Source organism: Mustela nigripes, chromosome 1 (assembly GCF_022355385.1).
Source record: "Mustela nigripes isolate SB6536 chromosome 1, MUSNIG.SB6536, whole genome shotgun sequence".
Classification (NCBI taxonomy): domain Eukaryota; kingdom Metazoa; phylum Chordata; class Mammalia; order Carnivora; family Mustelidae; genus Mustela; species Mustela nigripes.
In genome coordinates this window covers 261,450,986-261,475,165 of record NC_081557.1, presented here as the reverse complement: position 1 = coordinate 261,475,165, position 24,180 = coordinate 261,450,986, and the positions used below count along the sequence as shown (strand labels likewise).

The following is a 24,180-nucleotide window of genomic DNA, read 5'->3' as shown; positions in this document are numbered from 1 at the left end:
AAATAATTTATTAGTCAGAAAAAGGATTCTACTTTTTCTAAAAGACATATCGCAAAATGCTAAAGCACTTTCTTTGGTGTCACACGACTGTTCATGTACTTATTTGTCAGTTATTCACCTGAGAGATAATTTGAGTAATTTTAGATCAATTGAGCTGATGCAAAAGTGACACCATCATATGGAACATCACTAGGTCGATAAGCTATAAACATTCAGTTCTGGAGTTATTGTAATTTGGGGTAATCTTCATTAATTCACATTTTTAAATAAAATGTTTCATTGTTATTATCCTAAGTCACAAATGCATGATTCAAATTTGCATAAAATTCATTTTACTACATTTACTGTTTTGGAAGTACAAGAAATTATTGTAAGCCAAGATTCCATGATTTGTAGTTTAGAATATTTATAACACTTAGCATAAATCAATTTATTCTTCTAATTTTTATTGAATATGCATTATGCACCAGGTTATGTTAAGTGCCAGGAGAGATACAGGGACTTCCAATTTGTGTCCCTTCTTGTGAGAAAAACTATCTAGTTGAAGAGAGAGACACAAATGAACTGATACCATTAAATAGGCTTGCACCTAAGAGTCCGCACCATGTGTGTTCAAATTCCAGGTCTAGGACTCAGATTTTACATGTTTAAAGTAGATATAAAAGCTACTATAACTATAATAAAGTATGAATGTTATAATAATTTAAGTTCAAAAAGTGAAACGGCATCAGGGAAGGAAGTGACTAACTTAATGAGGGAAGCTTCCTCAAAGAAGGTGGCCTTTGAGTTAGATTAAGCAAATAAAGAAGAGAGAGAAAGACATCTGAGGTAGAAGGAAAAGCACCCATAAAAAAGCAAACCACATTGAGATATCACCTTACACCAGTTAGAATGGCCAAAATTAGCAAAACAGGAAACAGCATGTGTTGGAGGGGATGTGGAGAAAGGGGAACCTTCTTACACTGTTGGTGGGAATGCAAGTTGGTGCAGCCACCTTGGAGAGCATTGTGGAGGTTCCTCAAGAAATTAAAAATAGAGCTTCCCTATGACCCTGCAATTGCACTACTGGGTATTTACCCCAAAGATACAGATGGAGTGAAAAGAAGGGCCATCTCTACCCCAATGTTCATAGCAGCAATGGCCATGGTCGCCAAACTGTGGAAAGAACCAAGATGCCCTTCAACGGACGAATGGATAAGGAAGATGTGGTTCATATACACTATGGAGTATTATGCTTCCATCAGAAAGGATGAATACCCAACTTTTGTGGCAACACGGATGGGACTGGAAGAGATTATGCTGAGTGAATTAAGTCAAGCAGAGAGAGTCAATTATCATATGGTCTCACTTATTTGTGGAGCATAACATATAGCATGGAGGACATGGGGAGTTAGAGAGGAGAAGGTAGTTGGGGGAAATTGGAAGGGGAGGTGAACCATGAGAGACTATGGACTCTGAAAAACAATCTGAGGGATTTGAAGGGGTGGGGGGTGGGAGGTTGGGGGAACCAGGTGGTGGGTATTAGAGAGGGCACGGATTGCAAGGAGCACTGGGTGTGGTGCAAAAACAAGGAATACTGTTATGTTGGGGAAAAAAAAAAAAAAAGCATGGTGTGGGGCACCTGGTCGGCTCAGTGGGTTAAGCCTCTGCCTTCGGCTCAGATCATGATCTCAGGGTCCTGGGATTGAGCCCTGCATCAGGCTCTCTGCTCAGCAGGGACCCTGCTTCCACCCAGCCCACCTCACCCCGCCTACCTCTCTGCCTTACTTGTGCTTTCTCTCTGTGTCAAATAATTAAATAAAATCTTTTTTAAAAAAGTATGGTGTGTTAAGGAATAGTATGAAGTTCAAACTTCTTGGAGTCTTGAAGGGAAGGTACAAGAAGAGATAGGAAAAATAATCACTTTAGAAGGGGCTGAAAAGGAACAAAGAGAGTCTTCAGGAGAGAAGGTGAGAAGCAAGGGTGGAAAATGTGTGATTCCCTGTGCAGTGTCCACATAGCCCACACATCGGTATAAAACAGTGCTCATCACCTGTGGACCACCCCTTCAGAATCTAAATACCTAAAATGTTAACAACAGTAATGAAAATAACTGGGCTTGTGCTTTTCAACTCCAGGAGGTACTCTTCACATCTTAGTCCATATTAATGATGTCCTCTGGGTTTATGCAAAACCAGCATGAGCCCATGTGACATATACTAATTTATTCCTTAAGATGTAAAATAATGAATAGAGAGAGAAGTGATGCATACATCTTGTTTATGGTGTAGTCAGTGTACATGAGCGTTCTTCCTCATGTCCAGACAGCGTATTTTCCTGTTCAGGTCCAAATACCATCTCTTTGTTGGTACTATCTTCTTTATTCAAATGCATCTCATTCCTGGCTAATTTTCCATCTGCCTTCTCAAAAGAAATGTAGCAATGCTGTTATTATTCATGAGGTGATGGCTCCTTGGAGTCTATTTGTATTGAAACAAATAAATCTCCCTTTTTGCCTCTGTAGTTCTCAATTATCGTCTATTTAATATAGTACTGGTTGTATCATTATTTACAATGATGCATCATTCATCCTGTCACCATGAATTCTGGCTCCCAGTGATTCTCTTGAATGCTATCATTGTGCTTCTTTGATGACAACCACGAATGCAAGTCTCTGGTCATCTTAATTTATCATTATGACTTTCTTGGCATAAACATAGATCAGCATATCTTCCACCCATATTTTCTACTGAATTCTTTGATCATAATTACTGCATTTCTAGAGTGCAATCTCTTTCAATGTTAACTGCACTCCTGGTTTCCATACACAACCACCAACAGGGATGATAGATGAAACAAGAAGAGTGATTCCATTCCTGCAAGTGATCAGTGGTAGGGTTTAAGAGAGTTGGCAGGAGAACATGACGGAACCAAACTGACAGGTAAGAGAAGACACCAACTGGGAGGGCCTAGTGGCATTGCAGAGCAATTGTCTCCAAAGTCCTTGAAACAGATAGACATGTCCACCCCTGAAGACTACATGACACTTGATGTGGAGTTTGTGGAGAGTTGGAGTGACCACCTTGGGTGCCAGTGGAAGGTAGTACATAAAGGACGCCTGTCACCACCTACCACCTTTGTGTATGGTAGACAGAAGCTATCTTATTGGAACACATACAGAAAAAAGCTGCTGGATGGGCCCACGCATGCAGCTCAAGCCAAAAGTCAGTCAATCTCCCAGACCCTAAATTCATCTTGTTTCCAATGTAAGTGAATGATTCAACCAGAACTTGGAAGTCACAACCTCACTGAAGAGGACACAAGAGAAATGGAACTAAGAACCTTTGAAAAATGGGGTTTTGACTGGAAATTAAAAGGTATCTAGACAGTGTACTCTAGCTGGTAAATTTGCCTCATATGGAGGTATGGGTCAATAATTCCGAAACTTCTTAATATGTATCCCAAGGTTGAACAGCTAAGTACACGCATGGTAGGTAATGGGAGCCAAATTTGTCACCTTCAGAAAGGGAAGTAACAAATATGCAAGAAAGGAAGGCTTGAATGAACTTCGTGTTTCTGGGAGTGGTCAGAGACATCAGTATGAACTCATCTGTAGATAGATGATAGATAGATAGATAGATAGATAGACAGATAGATGACAGATAATACACAATAACTACAAGTATACGTGTGTACAGGGGTTAGTACACACCCATATTTTTTATCTCTTTCATGAAAAAGTCTAGAAGCAGTGAGTCCATGTTAACAAGTGCAACCAGTGCTCAGATTATTGTTTATATACCATTATCTATTCAATAGAACTAATGCTCCTTGAAGAAATGGCTGTTTCCGGGTCTGGGAAAGGGAAAATAACAAGACGAGCCTGACGCAGCTCAAAATGCCGGAAAGTAAAGAAGTGCTCAAAAAAACAAGTTTGGGGGGCCGGTCAGAGGGACACAGACGCTGAACAGAAAGGACTCACACAGGCCAAAGCTGAAATAATTTGAGCAACAAAACACATAATGTAGCATTGAATTATAACCCCCAGTACAAAGTAAACATACACAAATTCATACTCATATAAAGTGAATTAATAAATAAATGGAGTAAAGGGACAAATCTTTCCTACAGAAGAATTCTAAATAATACATGTCCACACTCCCCCTCTCAGGAGCTTCATCCTCTCCCTCCCTCAGTTTGAGTGTAGGCCAGATATAGAGAAGGATTTTCAAAAATAGCGTATGGACAGGGAAAAATAGTAACTTTAGACTGGAAAAACTTGGCAAACACTACCTTAACCAAGTGCTCAATCCTAACATCCCTGGCAATAAATCATATGAACAGCATGTGCTCCCTCGTATGAAAGGGAGAGCATACCATTTCCCTCTCTCTCTCTCTCTCTCATACACACACACACATAAATGCACACATCAGTGTGTCTGCACCATTCTGGCGGCCCAAATGTTTCCACTGTGCAGCAAAGGAACACTGCAACAGCCGCCCAGCCAGAATAATGCGCTTGCCAGGCTGTCCTGTCAGATGTAAGCAGGCCTTGGGCTCCTGGACCACTCAGACTCAAACGTCTGAGCTCCCCAGGGGAATCCGAACTCTCAGGAAGCAGGGAAACTGAACTCTGGGAGTTCCATGTTTTGAAGCATCTTTGTCCAAAAGTTGTAAGTCCCCCTTCGCTTGCTGAGTGACAATACCCCCCAGAAAGGTCACGCAGACTTGTTTCTTTGTGGGTCCCGTTCTGGGAAAGCATCTTATTCAAAATTTTCTAGATCTGTCCCCAGAGTCTTAGACAAGCCAGTGCCTACCATCTCCACTTCTCCCCTTCTGGGCTTTCTCCCCACTTCGTGATGATTGCATCCAATGTGGAGAAGTATTTTATATAGTCAGTGGTGAGGCCAAAGTAGGTAGTGGGTAGAAAGGGTAGGGTTAGGAGCGGGAGGGCTGTGGGATACAATATTCCAGGAATGGAAGGAGACTTTTTTTTTCTTTTTGCAAGCTTCATACTTATGATGAAACTATAAACATCATTATTAGGGAAAAATAAGCAGGTTGTGGATGGCAAGTACATATGAAATCAGCGCTATAAAAATTTCTGAAGTACATGAATTAATGAGGCTATAAATAACTTTAGGCATGTAAACTCATAGATAATTGTCTGATATCAGTGTTTACCTCTGGGAACAGGGACAAAAGGCTCAGTTTTGGGTGTAACATCTCAGCTCTTGCAAGAACATTTTCTCTTCCAACTCTTGCACTCCCTCAATACTAGATATCTTGCTCACTCTTTGTTGTGCCTTTGTCTAGATCTCCTGTTCCCCCCCCTCCCCAACAATGCTTCTCCAAACTGCTTAAGCTTCTTAAACTGTTCAAGTATTGCCATCCTAGACTGATTCACTTTTCTTGGAGGCTCAGTTTTTCTCCCTAGTTCAATTAACCATCCTTACAATCATCTCTATCCTCTTTGTCCCTCACATTTCTTAGTCTTAGTAGTAAAGAAAAGTCTATACCAGTTTACATCCTTTTATTCAGAATTATCATGATGTTAAAATATTCCCTTGAATGCTTACGACCCATAACTCAGAAGATTATTAATGTTTCTTTTAATTAGCCCCTAAAGAACTAGATGGAAGTGGGACAGAAAGAATAGTGGGATATTCAGAGAACCTACAAAATTTTCAGGCTGGCAATACATCCGTGAAAAATAACAGTCCTAGACAACAACATCAGATTCTTTTCATTTTTTTATTAATTACAGCACAGAGAAGAGGGGCAAAAGTGTTTAAAGAAATTTGTGTTCTTTAGTCAGAGGGTTGGTTTCACACCAACAGAAAAGAAAAACAGATGAGTAAGCTCTAGGTCTTCATTTCTCTTTCTTTCTCTTACTCTCAGGGCAGACTGAAAGGCAAAAAGAAAAATATAAGTACTGTTTGCAAAGCGGTATGAGTTTTTGAAATCTATTCAAATGAATGTTGAATTTTTTGGATTGTCTTCCTGCAATTTCCACTAAAGAAAATCATTCAGCCTGTCCTGGACTCTGAATTCTTCTCTTGGGCTAGGGGAGAGGACACACCAATAATATTGTAAAGTCCTCCCTTCGTCACTGGTGTCATCATCTCCTCAGGCTTCAAAGTCCCAAGCTTTTCATCATCACTTCTCAGAGTCACTTGATTAACACCTACTTCTTACCTAAATTAATTACCAACAAAACAAATGTTTTTTCCAAGTTAGACCTTTCAGAAGAAAATCTTGCCATTTAGTATGAAAACAAAACTACATCTTGAAAAGATCAAACTCACAGGACATACAAAGTTGCTTCCTCACTTGAATGCATGATCTGTAGGTACTACCAGGTGGGCAAAGAGCAAGTGAAAACCTCACAGTGGGGACAGACCTCATGTCAGTTTGGAAAATATGAAAATAATTCATGCTAGAAAATAGCTGGACAATCTGCTTTAAAAAAGAGAATCGATACTCTCTTTCTTAATTTCTCCCAAAATATGACAACAAAAAGGGGTGAAATATGTTTATGTTCAAACGTTTAAATTTTAAAGTGGGCCTTAGTAGCAAGCTATTCACTATAAAGTGCAAGTTCACATAAGGTAGGTCTGTCATACTCTTCAATGAAATCAGTCTTCTACTGGACTGTTAGATTGAACCATTCCACTGTTTTTTACCTTAAAAATGCACTTTCATATGGTCCAGCCTGATACCTAAAATTCCCACTGCGAAACCACTGCTCAGTTGAATGGTTCTGTCTACTGTGTCCCATTAGGTCAGAATGGGACACTGGCTAACTCTCAAGCTTTGGTTTGCATTTTGAATTGTGGATCCACCTCTCAAGAGCTGGGTTGTCCTTGTAAATTATGGAACCCATGTCTATCTGTGCTTTCAATTTCTCATCTGAAAAATGTGAAAAAAATGACACTCAATTTAGGCAACTATTCTGAGAATTAAATAAGTTAGTATATATAACGGTCTTAGACATGACTAGTACTGGTCTATGGGGCTCTTGGCAAATGGTTGTCAATATTTGCCATTTTAATAGCAACTATTATAATTACTTTTTTATTTTTTATAATTACTTTTTTAAAACAGAAATTCAAAGTATAGTTACCTGAGATGTTTGTGATGATGTTCTTTTAGGCTAAGGCAGCTTGAGCGGCAGCAACAAGTTTTGGACCCTGAATACAGAGAAATGACAGATTTGGGGAAAGTGTAAGCATCACTATTACAATAAAAAGTTAACATTTATACAGCCACTTGTGATTACAAACTAATTTTACATGAATCCCATTCTTTAATTCTAGTTTAGTACCAAAATCTCTACAAGGAAGCTTACTGACATCCATTGTTCCCAAAGGAATAAAAACATCACCCTCAAGTCAGAGGGGAAATATTAAATGATTCAGACACTTAAATAAATTTCCTCCATTAAGCTATAACATCAAACTCAGATTAAACCCAATCACAAACCAGCACTTTTCAAGAACATGCTTCAATAAATTGATATTTTGTTCAAAGACTACAGCCTTACAAATATTTCTATCTATGTTCATAAACATCACAACCTTGGAAAAAGAATAAATTCTAGGAACATCTACTGATATGCTCCAGTGCAATAGGAGGTAAAAAATGAGAGACATTTAAGTAATTTTGTCAGATAATTGTGTAATTCTATGTATAACTGGAATAAGATTCTGGTCCTGAATGTACTGTGTCCTTTGGATATATAAACCCCTAAGCCGTGGCCAGATCAAATGCAACAAGAAAGGAAATTAGCCATATTGCCACGAAGAGACTCCAGTACCTCCTCAGCGAAGCAGCCCTCTTTGTTCTCAGCTGCGCAGCACTTGTCCACAAAGGCTCCAAAATCCCCCATAACAGTTTTCAGTTGTTCTTCAGTTGCCTTGGGTTTGTGTTTCAACAGCTCAACAAGTGCACTGTATTTGAATGAAAACAAAACAACAGCAACAAAAATCAGGAAAAAAGTTGACCTCCATAAAGAAAGACATGGAATGAGTAAATCACAGGATTAAAAGGCACAGTGTAGGGAATAGAGTCAGTGGTACTGTAGTAACGCGGTATGGTGGCAGACGGTATCTACACTTATGTCAAGTCGCTATGTTGTACACCTGAAAATAATTTAATATTGTGTGTCAAATTGCATCGATTTTTTTAAAAAGGGAAAGAGAAAAACGGAGATGGTAAAGACAGTTGTATTATTGTTTAAGTTTATAAGTCTTAAAGCCAGGCAACTCTGAGCTTGAGGCCCAAGCTTACCACTATACGATTTAATATTCTCATTTGCTTAATGAGGAGACTAAAAGCCATCTTCATAGGGATGGTGGAAGGATCAAATGAGATAATCAATGTAAACTGTTTGACATAAGTAATATCAATAAATCTCAATAAGTCAATAGTCAGTAAGTCTTGTCAGTAAGTCTCTAGGAAGGATATGTCATTGCACTTATACATTATTCAGATTTTAGAAGCTTTACCATATTAAAAAGAAAAAATTTTATACCATAGTGAATTGAATTTTCTAGTGATTTAAGAGCTGAAACTGATTCTTAAAAGAAATCAGAGGAGCAGACAAACCATGAGAGACTGTGGACTTTGAGAAACAAACTGAGGGTTTTGGAAGGGAGAGGACTGAGAGGATGGGGGAGCCTGCTGGTGGGCGTTAAGGAGGGCACGTACTGTGTGGAGCACTGGGTGTGGTGCATAAACAATGAACCTTGGAACACTGAAAAAAATATAATGAAATTAAGATGTTTTTTTAAAAAAGCTTAGTTATCTTGTTAGACTCCATTTAAAAGTTTCTAATCTGAAAGTGTTTATGTTTGGTCCATGAAATTTACCCCCATTTAGTTAATACTGGGAAGGCCATAGGTAATAAAATCATCTAAACTTATGTGAGCTGGTGGTTCTAGCTCCTTGACATCCACAGAGATAAAATAGTGCTAGAGAGATAAGGGTTTTGCAATATTATTCATAAGTCTATGGCTATGATTAGAACCCCCAAGATGATAACATACGGTGCTAAATTTCATGCACTTGTGACCCCTATTGAGAGCAATAGGGTGTACAGCCTCAGAACTCATTTTTCTAGATGTTTTTCATCCAACTTGCATTCTCAAAAGTTGTATGTTGAGGATATGCCTTGTCTGTGGGTTGCCATAGAACAAACTTAAAATAATTATTCATGCCTAGAAATATATTCTCTTATGATGTCTACTGACTAATTTGACATTTGCACAAATCCATCAGTTAATTGTTCATCTCTTTCTACTGGACTTTTCTTAAGACCTTATTCCACTCTAGCTTTTATCCACAAGACCATTCTGAATGATTTGTAGGGAAGATTCCAATATAGAGGTTTATTGCTAGGAAAACAAAAAGCTATAGATTTTATTCTTGACATTTGTATCAGCTTACTAACAAGTTCAATACTTAAATACTATTTTCCAAAAAAATATAATCACTACTTCAGAAAAAGTTACACATTTCAATGTACAATTCTCACTCCCAAGCTTATAGTAATGAAATACTACTTACGATTGTTTCTTCACTTGTTTCTCAGCATCGGGAAGTGTGCATAAATCTGCATGGAAGGTGAATGTTTCAGCATTAAACTCTTTGGGAACATATGTCTCATCGCCTGCCAGAGCAGAAAAGCATGGTCGTCTGTTCACCAAGGACTCCGAGCAGCATTTGGTGACTCTATCGCTCACTGGGGTCTTCTCATGCAACACGCACAACCGGTTCAGGACCACGGCCAGCTGAAGGACAGTGCGGGAGAGCAGACATTCAAAAGAAAAATAGCAATAGTTTTCCCTTTACTTTCCAATGGACCAAAGACGTATTATATTTTACCTAGCAATAGTGAATCCAAGGTCGATAGGAGGAAGTGATTTTGTTTCACTTTAGAACTACAGATAATGAGGGACTTTTTAAAGTATGTTCTCTTTATGTCTACATTTTATATCTTTATGATATTCTATCTAAAGATATTCTCTTTATATCTACATTTTAATAATTCACTTGAGAACATAATTGATTTAAATAATTTGATGTGAGTCCTCAGATATGTACAGGAGTGGGAAGGAAACAGTCTTATACAGACACACATTTTTAAGAGACCCCAAAGAATATGAAAGTTTTTTAAGTTCCAGGATGAAACACTGAAAACTCATGGAATTTTGGTCAATTTATCATTTGGGGGATCTTGGACAAATCTTCATGCAGGACAATAGAGGTGACCAAGTCCTGGGTGCCACTACCAAATACACACACATGCACGTGTATGCGCACACATGTTAGTTCACCCCTGTTTCAGAAAGTTAGCTTCGTCCATATCTAAAGGCAAAAATTCATCATTATTAACTTATTATATTTGAAAGACTTACATAATCTTCAGCACAGGACATTCTTTCTGTTTCGGGTTTGGTACAACACCTGGTGCCCACTTTTCCTAGTTTTCTTGAGACCTCCACAAGAGTTGGAGTTGACACTTGGGGGAGTTTCTTGGTGTAACGAACTAAGAGCCTGGAACAAAATCACTCACATGTTTTCATGTTTTCTCTAACATAGCAGGTCAAGCAGAGAACACTTAGCCAAAATTAACTAAAATAATTATCCATTCATAAAATCACCTTTGTCTCCAGGTTGGTTGAATAGTATAGGGGAAGACCTTGTCCTGAGTAACTAGTTAAGCTTATCTTTGTTTCCACCTGTGCTGTATCATTCTAAGAAAGTAACTTATTATAATTCAGTGATATTAATATATTTATTTATTGCTTCTTTCTTTCCATAAAACCTACTGGGGTCTTAATATATATCAGCACCCTGCTAAATTTGAAAGGTAGGTATAAGTTTTCTCATCTATAAAACGGGAAAAGTTATATCTGACTCATAAGGATGGTGCAAGTATTAAATTAAAATAAATCAACCTGGCATGGGACCCAGCACATAATAATCACTTACTAAGAATTCCAATCACCACTGAAAGTCATTTATGGCTGCAATCTGCTCAAGGGAAGAGATGATATCTGGTTCACTGTTGTTACACCTAGCACCCGTAGTTGGAAGAGTGCTAACATAGGTAAACCAAACAATAAATATCGACTGAATAGATGTGTCTCTTATCTTTACCTCCACAGATAAGGCTCTATGTGGATCAGGACATTAGTCCATCAGCTTATACATTACTTCTTGAGCTACTATTATTTAAAGCCTACCACTTCCTCCTTTGTAAAGCATTGCTACATTTTGGTTGCCGGTAAGCTATTCCTTAACCTCCAAGGGGCATCCTCATTTCCTACATTGCATGATTGGCTATTTTCCCTTTTCAATCTCAAGAGACCAGTTTTTTAAACTGCACTCAAATATAGGCCTCTCCTTCCCATTAATCATTTTATCTCTCCCCCTCTAGTCTTTCTTGATGGAGAGAGATTAGAAGGCTATAATGTATTTTTGTGATAAAATTTCCATGATAGGTGGTATATATATTAAGTCTTCAATAATTACAGCTTGATCAAGAAAAAGAAAACAACTGGGCCCCTGGGTGGCTCAGTGGGTTAAGCCGCTGCCTTCGGCTCAGGTCATGATCTCAGGGTCCTGGGATCGAGTCCTGCATCGGGCTCTCTGCTCTGCAGGGAGCCTGCTTCCTCCTCTCTCTCTCTCTGTCTGCCTCTCTGCCTACTTGTGATCTCTCTCTGTCAAGTAAATAAATAAAATCTTTAAAAAAAAAAAAAGAAAACTGATAAACAAAAATACTTACGCATTTTGGAAGCCATATTCTCCAAGTTTTTCAAAAAGTTCACAGTTTACTTTGACTAAATTCTGAGGCTCTTCCACAAGAGGTTTAAATTCGTCAAACTGAAAGATGAAAGAATTGTGTCAACAGAATTCCACCTGAGCACCACACACAGATTCTTTTTCACGACTGCAGGCAGAATGAGATCCTTCCTCCTTCTGCCCAAAGCCATGTAAATAGATCTTTGATGTCAAATTTATCACAATATGTCCAAACTGTTTATTTGGCAAGGGTGTATAGTATAAGAGATTAAGACTACTCAGGCTCTGGACTGTGACTGCTGGTGTCTGAGCTGGGCCGTCCAACTCACTTTCTAACTGTGTAATTACACCTCCCGTATTTCCAAGCTTCAGAACCCTCACTGTTAAAATGAGAATTAACAAAAAAGAAAGGAGAAAAGGAAAAATAAAGAAAGAAAATTCGGATAAAGATGGTATTCACCTTTAGAATTGTTCTACGAACCATTTGAGTTAATGAAATTAAAACAGTGCCTGGTAGGTAATAAAAGCTTAGTAAATAAATGATAACTATGGCTATATCATTATAATTAAGCCAGCTCTCCAGATAATTCTGAGTTCCCTGAGATAAGAGATTTTACCTTGGTCATAGGCTCCAGTATGGTGCCCGGCGTATAGTGAGTTCTGGATAGAGGAAAGAAAAACTTTCCTGTGATTCTAAAGTTTGGAAACCACTATATATGCCGGGAGTGTTAAATAGCTTAAACATGTTAAAATCCTCTTAAAGCATCGCTAAATATGGCCCAAATCCTCAAGGTTTCCCTTCCTTACTTCATGTCTTATAAAGCAATTTCTACACTTTTTCCCCCAGATCTGAAAATATTCTAAATGAATAGATTTCATAATCGTCCTTAAGATGCTAATTCTTGATAGTTGATAAATCTTGGGATCTGATTAACCTTGTATCTAAGCTAAGTCTCTTAACTTACAATTCAATTTATCTTATTTTGTCCTCAGGAGCATTAAAAAAAAAGAAAAAGAATGACGAAGATTTGTGAAATTAGAGATTGCTCCCTTCAGATCTTTCCTTTCTTGGCTCTTCTAGGTCTTACTAACCATTCTATTTAGAGTTATTTTTTCTGTAAGGTTTAAAAACACAGGATTGAAGCCATGTCAAGAAAAGATCTAAATTGCACTATGTAGCAATTCACATGCTTGGATTACTTCTCTTTCTCATTATTAAGGATCATGAGCGGGAGCACCACACTGTTTCCCACTAAGGAACCTACCACTTTGCCATAGCAACTAGGAGGATCAGCAGTGGCACAACACTTCTCCAGAGTGGCTTCATATTCCTTGGCAAGTCTCAACAGCAAAGAGACAGAGTATTCAGGATGCCTTCTTGAATATTCATACAAAAACCTAGTTCAGATGAAAATAAAATAGATTTCATTGGGCAAATGAGCAAGAAAGATCACATAACTCACCTCAAGAGTGACTGGTATCCCAAAGGTCTGAATTTGACTAGACCCCATGCAGGGAAGCTTCATGGCTAAGAGGCTGCAGTTCAGAATTACAGCTACCTGCATTCAAATCCTGCCTGTGGCACTTAGTTTGCTGTATCACCTTAAGCAACTTGTTAAAACCATCACAGCCTTAGTTGCCTTCTCTGTAGCACGTGGATGATAACAGTACCTATCTCATAAGATGGTTTGCGGAAAATACATGACGTGATCTTTGTAAAGTACACACTGTGTGGCACATATTAAATGTTTGATGAGTGACACCTAATATTATTATGTATATTTCTTGTAACTTGGACTATACCTCAAAAGGGTTCTGATAAATAAATAGAGATGTATTCTTGAATTTTTCTTTTTCCTCTTTATAGTAGGGAAATCTTGAAGGGTACACGATTTTGTGAAATATATAGCAACATTACACTATTATAATCCAACAATGAGAATGCAAAGTTTATCACCACACTTACTGATTACATATAATCACTTATTTTGTCACTTAATTTCATGTTGCCTTGCCATGCTACTGTATTCCTGGTCTGTTCAACCAAATATAAGACATGTGGTAGCAGACCGCAAAATTCCTCTTATACTTCCTTATATAGATAGATAAATGGGAGGTAGATAGATAGATAGATACAGAAATACAGTGATGTAAAGATGTACTACATATATTCACACATATCTATTATAGTAATTTCAAGAAATACTCTTTGAAGGAATAAATAAATAAATAAATAATATGTTCATAATTAATGTATACAAAAAATATTTCTAGAGTATTCCCAAAAATATCCCAGAAAACGAATGGGGTCAGAATAAAGATAGAAACTTCTCTATTCTTCTCTACTGTCTGAGTTTTTGCCTTAAGCATATATTAATCTGTAATAATTTTTTAAACTAATCAATTTTCTCTCAAAATTTAAAAGCTAGGAGAGGGAAGGATAAAGAAGCATTGTAGACAACATGGAAACTGTAGCAATGTCAAAGGAAAACCTAGTTTATCTTTCCAAATCCCGAGACCATCTAAAAACTATGGAAAGATTATTCCTTATCCACTTACGTGCCCAGGAACACATCTTTTGCCTCCTGATAGTTTTTGCAAACCTCCTTATCTTCAACAAAATCAGCAGCTAATGGGGTCAGGTCACCAGGCAACTCATCTCTTTCCACCTCTGCAAGGCACTGGGATTTTTCCAACAAAGGCTTATCACAGCATTCCTTCAGTTTAGTGGAGATTGAATCCTGATTTTCACATATGTACTTGGCCATATCCGCCTATAAGCAAGTCGATAAAAATTTTTCAATGTAAATGGACATCACTGCACTTTCTCCCCAGATCTTTATTATGTTGGCAAAATATGTTTACTGTGTTCTAAGACCATACATATACCAACATGACTTCTATAAATACTTTCAGTTCATGTTCCTAAGACTAGGGACTCAGAACTACTAAAATATTGTCAATTAATTACAAAAGACTGGTCAGTAACAAGGAGCCATCTCAGTTCTTATTAGTTTTATACTTTGATTGTCAAGTCATTTAAGGTTCTAAATTAAAACTCAGTACTATTTTTCCAAATAGTCCTCTCATGCATTTTGAAACCAAATAACTAAATAAAATGTGAGAGATCTTTGAAAAATTAGTCAAAGACCCATAGTCACAGGCCCCACTTACGCATATAAAATTTTTGTCTTAAATTTTTCAGAAAGTATTCTGAGAGATTAAGATGCTAGTATTTGGTCATATTTTTAAATTTGGAAAAAAGTGATATCATGCTAAATATGTGTATAGTTAACACAGATGGTTAACTAAAAGAGAATAAAAAGGTGGAAATTACATAATTTCCAAAGATCTCTTTAGGTGGTAGCTCTTCTCCAACTCCACCCCCTCCCAAAAAGGTCTGCTTAGAAATCTCCCTTGGTAGGTGCTGTCAGTGTAAGCATTTGTCCTCACAATATGACTGAAAGGGTTACAAATTAGTGAATGTCTTTGTCAGATCATTTAGTGAGTGGGATAGCCAGGTTAAAAAAAAAAAAAAAAAAAAAAGGTACCACAAGGCAGGGAAAGAATTGAGCAGATGAGACATAGAAAACAATTTCAACCCACTATCGGCCCCATGGATAACACAAAGCAAATTCATCCTACCAGCTGAGGCCCGTAAGTTACTAACAGAGCAGACTGTGGATTCTTTACCCTGTCATCTGCACATTCAAGAAGGTCACCATGGCAGCATTCCTTGTGGACTTTGGTAAGATCTGTCACCAACTTGGAAACCTCTGCAAAGTCAGCTTTGGGGAATTTCTGGCTCAGGCGAGCTACTGACCTAAAAAGAAAATTCCCCTTGTGAAAACATGATTAACATGTCAAAGTATTAGGAAAATACTACTCAAAACAAGAAAATTCATGATAAAATAACATATAGATATAATTTGTAAAAATCCATTTGTTCTTATTTTCATGCTAGTTCTGAACCACATGGTTATCTGAGAGCAAAATGTTTCCTTAGGTCACAACTAGCTATTGTAAGGGTGTGTGTGGTGGATAAAAGTCCAGCAATTCATGAAAGTGGAAATCAAAGAGAGATTCTAGAAGGGGCAACATGTGGAGAGCTATCCGGTTTGAAGCCCAGACCTGACTTCTAGATGTGGTTGTGTCACTCATTAGCAGTGGGACACTAGGCAAGTTACATAGCCTCTCTGAACCTCAGCCTCTCCACGGTCATGACAGCATGCTACACTGAAGGACTGAGGTGAGGACTAAATCAGTCAATCCGTATGATTGACTGAATGAACCAAGACATTGATCCAGCGAGGCATCTAAGCCTCCTGCCAACAGGGAGAAGGCTAATATCCACGTGCTTTCCCAAATCATGTTAACATTTCCTCCTTCGGATCAAAGTTCCTTCTTCCCCCAAACCAATCACAACCTGTTCAACTGCATTTCATTTCATGTTGGGGGTGTTTGGTTTACTGATTTAGTTAGTTGATCTTGGTGGCATGGGGGTAGGGATGGCCGGCAAAGATAGCTCAAACGATGGTTTCTGGAGAGCTTAGAATGTCTGCTATTTTCATTTTATCTCTTCTTGCTGTTCATTGTTGACTAGCAAGTGAGGGATGGGGAAGGGGATTTCTCTTGGCTTATAAATTGAAAAATGCTCCTAGAACCAGTGAAGGAATATAAAAACAGAGACCCAGACAAAACCAAGGGATTAACAACAGAGCTAGAGCTATGAGAAAATGAGAACTAATCCTGATGGCTAAATTAATTACCAGAACATAAAAGGAAAAACATTTCCAGATAATTGGTGTTGTTTGGGGGAATAAAATTAAGTAGCAGACCCTGATAACTGCTCTATAGAAAGAGTGGATCATTAGAATAAGGTCCCTAGTCTTTCTAAAAAAAGTGGAATTTAAAATATTGTCCTAGAAGGACAAAAAAAGATACCTTCTAAATTCTGTGACCACCTAGAAAAAATGTGATAAAAAATAATGAGGAATTGTCACTGATGCTCGGATTTTCACCACTGTCAAATTTCTACATTTTAAACAACCAGGAAGATGTATGTGAAAGTATCTCCATAAAATGCCATATAAATGTACATTTTTGTCAACTGAACCATAACCACTTACATCATTATAAAGATTCAAACTAAGTTTAAAATACCATGCTTTGAAGGCTCTATCTCCGAATTTCTGGAGGCTGGCACACTTGAATCTTTCTCTGGCAGATGAAACCAGTACTTTTTCCCTCAAAGCCTCAGTCTGCAAAAAGAAATGATTTGGGAGAAATTAGAAAAGGAAAGTTCTATGCAAAGCACTCCCTCATAAGTTCAGATAAGACTGTGCCGAATTAAAATTTAAAGAGATCATTTACACCTAAATTCCCAAGCCACCTGCTATTAGCAAATAATTATTTTGCTATGCAGGGAGAGAAACATCAGTCTGGTCCTATTGGAAAACTCTACGCAGTTAGGAACCAGAATAGAGACATCACCAAGGAAAAGGGCGCTGACAGGAAATGTGGAAGAGAGTCCACTAATACCCCAGAAAATATAGCTTTGCTGAGTTCTCAGTTTTGCATATAATTTATCTCAACCCCTCCTCCACCAACTCTCACAACTCCCTAGAATAGGGAGGAATGCTTTTTTGACCATGTACAGGAGTTTATATCAGAGACACAAATTCCCTAAATCTAGCCATGAGATGCTCAAAGATTTGATGTGAATCAGTCCTCCCGTTCCCCTGCACAATACCTTGGGTGTCAGACAGGCAGCCTTATCCGCAGCTTGGCAGCATTCTGTAAAAACTCCTTTGTATTGTTGAGCATAGTAAAGGAGTTCCGGGGCATAAAAGTAAGGATGTCTTCTGGCAACTTCATACAGGTATCTACATTTTCAAAAAGAAAAACGGGCAGTCATGTTTCTACAGCAAACAGTGGTATGGGAACAACTGTAATCAACATTCTCACCTAATCTACCAGCTAATCTCAATATGTACATGACGACTTGCCTTGGTCATTCTGAAAGTCAGTGAAATGTTGAACTTCTGTATATAAATTATGTCCAGACATCTATATGTTTTATGTATATGTACACATATATACACACACATAGGTATAAAATAGTTAAACTTTGGTGATGCAATGTTTTTGACTAAAATGAAATCAATTCTGAGAATAACTAAATATATATCTTCATCATATTTTATCACAGACCAATCTCTCCATTTTTGTTTTGTTTGTTTTTTACAGATCATGTCCTCCTTCAACGAACTCTAAAAGCTCTTTGATCCCATTTTTTTCATCCTGGATAATTCTGTAGTATCAGATCTTACTGCTTTGAAAATTGTCAGAATAAAAGCTTCAAAGCGTTCATGTCAAGAATATTTTTTACTATAGTAACAGCTATAAGTCTTGAACTTTTTTCATAATTTTTCATTTTGAAACATAAAAAGCACATGACTTACTTTCCCAGAAACTTCTGTTCATTTTCCTGAAAGGCAGTGCACATGACCTCAGGGTCTGGGGTCACCAGCGGAGGGAAGCCTGGGTTATCATCCTTGTGGGTCAGGAAGCACTCATTTCTCTCAGGCTCCTGTTTCTCACAGCAGTCAGCCAGCTCGCCATACTTTTCACGAAGAGAAGCAACTGTACACAGTTTGTCTCCAAAGAGAGTGTGCTAGGTGGAAGAAAACAGGCTTCAGGTCACCGGGAGATATTTTATTTTCTTTGTACCCAAAGAGCAGTATAAAAAATTGAAAGTATGGGTAAACCTTGGTTAGGAAATCATATACACATATACTTTTTTCTCAGGGTTAGAGAGTTTCCCTTGATTTGGCCATGTATGGGAATTTTGTAAGAATTGACCATCACCTGACTACTTAGGGTAGGTAGGGCAGAAGGGCAACACAAAAGAATGAACATGGCACTTATTTCTACATAATGCTACAGGTTAGGAGAGCTGATTAAAAAAAAAAAATCAAGGGAAAATAATCCTCTAAGTAGCAAGTGAATTCACAGTAGGGAAGAAAGTATTCAGATAGTTTTTCATATGATGTGCTCCTTTCTGAAAGGTCCAACTTTTAAGTAGATACTATTCAAAAACTGAAGAGTAACACAATTTACTGTATATTAATTATTATGTAAAATGTAGATCTTTTTTATTCTAGAAACATTTGCCTCAAAACACATACCATTAAATGTATTCTTTCTGTCCCTATTAATTTTTTATTATAAAAGTAATTGGCTCTGCAGGGAAAATATACTGCTGAAGATAGAATTTATTAATTTTCTGAAAAATACATTTTTAAAAATTCATATTTATAGCCATAACTTTGTGTTAAAAGTATTGAGTTGAAGTACTGATTCTAACTGGAGAGAAAGATAAATAGAGAGAAAGAAATAAGAGAGGGAGAGGTGGGGCACCTGGGTGGCTCAGGGGGTTAAAGCCTCTGCCTTCAGCTCAAGTCATGATCCCAGAATCCTGGGATTGAGCCCCACATCGGGCTCTCTGCACAGCCGGAAGCCTGCTTCCTCCTCTCTCCCTGCCTGCCTCTCTGACTACTTGTGGTCTCTGTCTATCAAATAAATAAATAAAATCTTAAAAAAAAAAAAGAGGGGGAGAGATTTCAGTGATAAACACTGGCCTTGCCCTGGACAGGTATACACATGTTAAGTGGTGAGAGAAACATAAACCTCTCCCTGAATTCAACACCTACATGGAAATACCAAAAGTTCAAAGTCCTTCAAAATGAATAAATGCCTATTTTTTATTCTATGTAAAAATATAAATATCCCTAAAATGAGGACTATATCACTGTACTATTATTTTACCTAAGAAACAAAATCAACACAGAAATCAGGTGAGTGTCTCCGGAAGTTAAAAACCACGCTCTCACCCCCTTACACTGTTGGTGGGAATGCAAGTTGGTGCAGCCTCTTTGGAGAGCATTGTGGAGGTTCCTCAAGAAATTAAAAATAGAACTTCCCTATGACCCTGCAATTGCACTCCTGGGTATTTACCCCAAAGATACAGATGTCATGAAAAGAAGGGCCATCTGTACCCCAATGTTTATAGCAGCAATGGCCACGGTCTCCAAACTATGGAAAGAACCAAGATGCCCTTCAATGGAGGAATGGATAAGGAAGATGTGGTCCATATACACTATGGAGTATGATGCCTCCATCAGAAAGGACGAATACCCAACTTTTGTGGCAACACGGATGGGACTGGAAGAGATTCTGCTGAGTGAAATAAGTCAAGCAGAGAGAGTCAGTTATCATATGGTTTCACTTATTTGTGGAGCATAGCAAATAGCATGGAGGACATGGGGAGTTAGAGAGGAGAAGGGAAGGGGGAAATTGGAAGGGGAGGTGAACCATGAGAGACTATGGACTGAAAAACAATCTGAGGGTTTTGAAGGGGTGGGGGTTGGGAGGTCAGGGTACCAGTGGTGGGTATTAGAGAGGGCACAGATTGCATGGAGCACTGGGTATGGTGCAAAAATAATGAATACCGTTATGCTGAAAATAAATAATAAATAAATTTTTAAAAAATTAAATTAAAAAAAAAAACCCACACTCTCACTGTTAACCTCACTGAAAAGAAATCAAACCTCAGATTTTAAAAAGAGACTTCTACAAATCACAACTGTCCATTTAAATACACTGTAACTGTTGTATGTGGTCTTCCCAAAGAAATATTTCTAAAACTGTGAGTCTAGCTGGACCATCTCTGCCATAGAAGAAACAAAGGCTATCCTCACTTCTGAGAGTCGCTTACAAATTAATAATTGAGGAAACAAAAGTGGCATTGTTTTTCCTTTGAAATGATCAGGATTACTTATAAGAAGAAGAAATAATACTCAAAATCAAAATGTACTTACAAGGGATTTGCCGCAGTCGGCCCCAGACTGGTCAGCAGCACAACCCTTTGCAAACTCAGTCATTTCCTTTGCTAATTTCACATGGTCTTCAAACGGGCACTGCTGGAGATACTGAGAAAAGGCAACCAGCACCCTGAAACAAAGGACAAATATAAAAATGTAGCATGGGGCACGTGGGCGGCTCAGTCAGTTAAGCGTCAACCTTCAGCTCAGGTAGTGATCCCAGGATCCGAAGATGGAGCCCGGTGTGGGGTTCTCTACTCAGCGGGGAGCCTGCTTCTCCTTCTCCCGTCACCCCTTCCCCTGCTTGTGCTGGTGTGCGCTCGCTTGCTCTCGCTCGCTCTCTCAAATGAATAAATAAAATAATAAAATCTTAAAAAAAAAAATGTAACAGGGTGAAGTGTTAATATAAAGTATCTTGCTTTATATTGCATATATCTATATATTATATATAATATATATATTTTATATATCTTGCTGGACAACAAACTGTGTCTGTATATGTTCTATATTTTATACATCTCACTATTAGCCAGAAAGTCTATCCACATCAACTTTTATCTGAAGCCTAACCAGGCATATGTGGCTTTCTGAGCAAAGCAGACATGTATTTATACCATGTTTAAATACATGTGTGTGCCTGTCAGGAGATGTAAAAACATAGAGCAGGCAAGTGAAATGTATTTTAAATAAATCTAATTATTAAGACTAGGGACATTACCTAGGTCCTTTGACTATTTAAAACCAAAAAACCAAAGCCACACACACCTCTCACTTAATCAGGCTGTACCATGAGATTGGCCTTTAAAAAGTAAAATGCTTTCTCATTTTGTACTAGATCTAAAAATATTAAAATGTTCTCAAGAAACTACATACCTCTTTGCTAGGTAAAGGAATTTAGTAAGTGAGCCGCAAAAGGAACCATATATTAAATTCTTTCTCATGCAGGTTATGGAAGAGTTCCGGAGCCACACTGTCCAGTACAGTGGCCAGTAGCCACATGTGGCTGCATAGGTTTAAATAAATCAAAATTAAATGCAACTTTAATTTCTGACCCTCAGCTGCACTTGCCATATTTAAAGTGTTCAATAGCCACATGTGGCCAGTGGCTGCCATATTAAACAGCACTGATGCAGAATATTTCCATCAATGCAGAAAACTCTATTAGATAGGATGGTTCTAGAAGATGGGCTCCGATGACAGGGGAATATAAGAACTTCAGACTAATAACTAACACTATTAGGGACATTAAATTTGACTGCTGGGTTTTTTCTGTTTTTTTTTTTATTTTTTATTTTTTTTTAACTTACAGGCCTTTGAAATGTTCTTCTCCCAAATCATTGTACCGATGAGCAATCTCACTCTGTTCTGGAGAGGAAAAAAGAAAAAACAAAACAGACTTACTTACATTCTGAAGAAAACAACTTAGTTATATAGTACTTTTTGTGTTTCTCTCCATGTGACTTAGGTATTCATTTGCTCCAAAATACTGGCCTCAGATCCCTACAGAAAATCTTGGGTTGGTGGTGAACTACTTCTTCTGCATTAAAACAGATGAGTTATTCAATCACCGATGATACTATTTGAAAAATCATTAAAATTGTTAAATACTTATAGCTTTATATTCAAACTTGGATAAGATCTAATGTTCTTGCGTTGTCTATTAACAGCTTCTGAAAGGACAGTCTAAAATGAAAAATATAAATACAAGTTCTATTTATAAGATTAACAACACAGGTTTTTGTTTTTTTATAAATCAAGATGCAGCCTTTGGGAATTGGAGCTATGAATTCTAACATCAACTATATTCTGCGAAGTTTGTCTCTCTGCCTAAGTTCCTTCATGTGCAGAAGGAAGTTACAGCTACTAAGCAATTCTCACTATTTTTTTTTTTCACTTAGGATGTTAGAAATATATAAATAAGATAACTTCCTGGGCACCTGGATGACTCAGTCAGTTAAGTCTCTGCCACCTCTCAGGTCATGATGGTCCCGGGCTGCTAAGTGGGGAGTCTGTTTCTCCCTTTCCCTCTGTCTGTCCCCCCGCTGGGCTCTCTTTCTCTCAATCCCTCTGTCTCTCTTAAATAAATCAATAAAATCTTAAAAGAAAAAAAAAAACTTCCTGAGGGATCACAGATACAAAATATCATCACCATCTAGAAATGTATGCTAAAGGAAAATGCTTCTTTAAAGATGCAGGGTTTTCTAAAATTTTTTCTTACTAGGAAAATAAAGTAAAAGCTGAATAATAGGAAAATAGAATTCTTACGTGCTTCTCGACGAGTCACGCCCCTGGAATAAGCAGAGCTAAAGAGAAAGAGGAGGGAAATAAAAGTTACCCACTTCATTGTGCCAAAGGCTTGTGGGGTTGATAGAAAAGGTAAGAGGAACAGAGAGAAATTCGCACTAATATACTTCTTTATCCAATAATTGTAGATTATTAACCAGACTCATCTTTGTATTTCATTGGTCCCCGACTGATTACAAAATTCATATTATTCTTGCCAAAAAAACTGTTTGACTAAATCCGTTGCGTATGTTTGCCATTTGGAACTGTTTTCTCCACAAGACGACCTTGTCAATTCATTAGTTATGTAAAACATCTTATCAAATTTTACATAAGAGTTTAAACGATTTGTCCCTATTATTCATTACCATGTTCTTTAGCTGTGATTTACCATTTGACATTTTATTTTTTAATATTTGCAAAATTCTAACCAAACCAATGACTTAACTTGGAAATAAGACTTAATAAAAGAGCTAAGCTCTGAGCTGCATCTATTATTAACTCCAGGTATGCTTTTGTCAATAAATAATGAAAAATTCACAGACATACATGAGGGCTTCCGTATCTTTTTCAGTCTCCTAAAATTGTTCTGTCTGAAAAAAGCTGATGTTTCCTCAAATGCAAACTAAGAGAAAGCCACAAGAACAGTAACAATGAAAATGGATGTTCAGAAGTTCTACACTCCCATCCCGGCTGTGGCCCACATGTGATTCAGGTCCTCTGGTAAGATACTTAGATGTAATGTAGGTATATCTCATGAATTTTCAGTTAAGGAGATATGGGGGAAAAAATGGATGCAATGACAGTAATGACAATCTTTACCATAAAAGGTATATAGGGTAGGAACATCCAGGTGACTCAATTGGTCAAGTGTCCAACCCTTGATCTCAGGTCAGATTTTGATCTCAGGATTGTGAGTTCAAGCACCGTGTTGGGCTCCACACTGGGCAAGGAGCCGACTGGGGCGGGGGGATATATATATATATATATATATACACACACACACACATATATATATATGACAGGTTGAGGCTTGATTACACCTCTAGAGGTTAGAAGACTCCTAAACCTTTACCAGGTATCATATTCTTTCTAATCCTGTTTCCCCTTCCTTTCTCCCTTTTAATAAAAAACAGTCACATGTTTTTCTTTAATGTTACTTTTTATTTCAAAATAAATTTAACATCGTGTCTGAAAACAAAGCAAAGACGATTTTCAAAAA

At 37.7% G+C, this 24,180-nt stretch overlaps 1 protein-coding gene across 1 annotated transcript; it reads right to left on the bottom strand.

Moving 5' to 3' along the window:
• Positions 1-5,714: 5,714 nt before the first annotated feature.
• Positions 5,715-23,069, bottom strand: ALB (albumin). Its single transcript, XM_059385198.1, has 15 exons — positions 22,941-23,069; positions 21,983-22,040; positions 20,673-20,805; positions 18,255-18,466; positions 17,543-17,675; positions 16,954-17,051; positions 15,484-15,613; positions 14,350-14,564; positions 13,056-13,188; positions 11,774-11,871; positions 10,401-10,539; positions 9,550-9,773; positions 7,799-7,931; positions 7,106-7,172; positions 5,715-5,886 (listed from the first exon to the last, which is right to left on the bottom strand). Exons 1-14 carry the CDS (start codon positions 23,017-23,019, stop codon positions 7,131-7,133), a joined length of 1,827 nt encoding a protein of 608 aa, XP_059241181.1. The 5' UTR covers positions 23,020-23,069; the 3' UTR covers positions 5,715-5,886; positions 7,106-7,130.
• Positions 23,070-24,180: the final 1,111 nt, after the last annotated feature.

Bases quoted from the DNA above. Each gene is read 5' to 3' on its own strand.
- ALB (XM_059385198.1), bottom strand. From the start codon at position 23,019: ATGAAGTGGGTAACTTTTATTTCCCTCCTCTTTCTCTTTAGCTCTGCT. The intron at 15,614-16,953 runs GTATTTTAAACT...TTTTCTTTTTAG, and splicing joins GATAGAGCCTTCAAAGCATG to GTCAGTAGCTCGCCTGAGCC. The intron at 7,173-7,798 runs GTACTGGAGTCT...CTCTGTATTCAG, and splicing joins AGGGCTGCTTCGCTGAGGAG to GGTCCAAAACTTGTTGCTGC.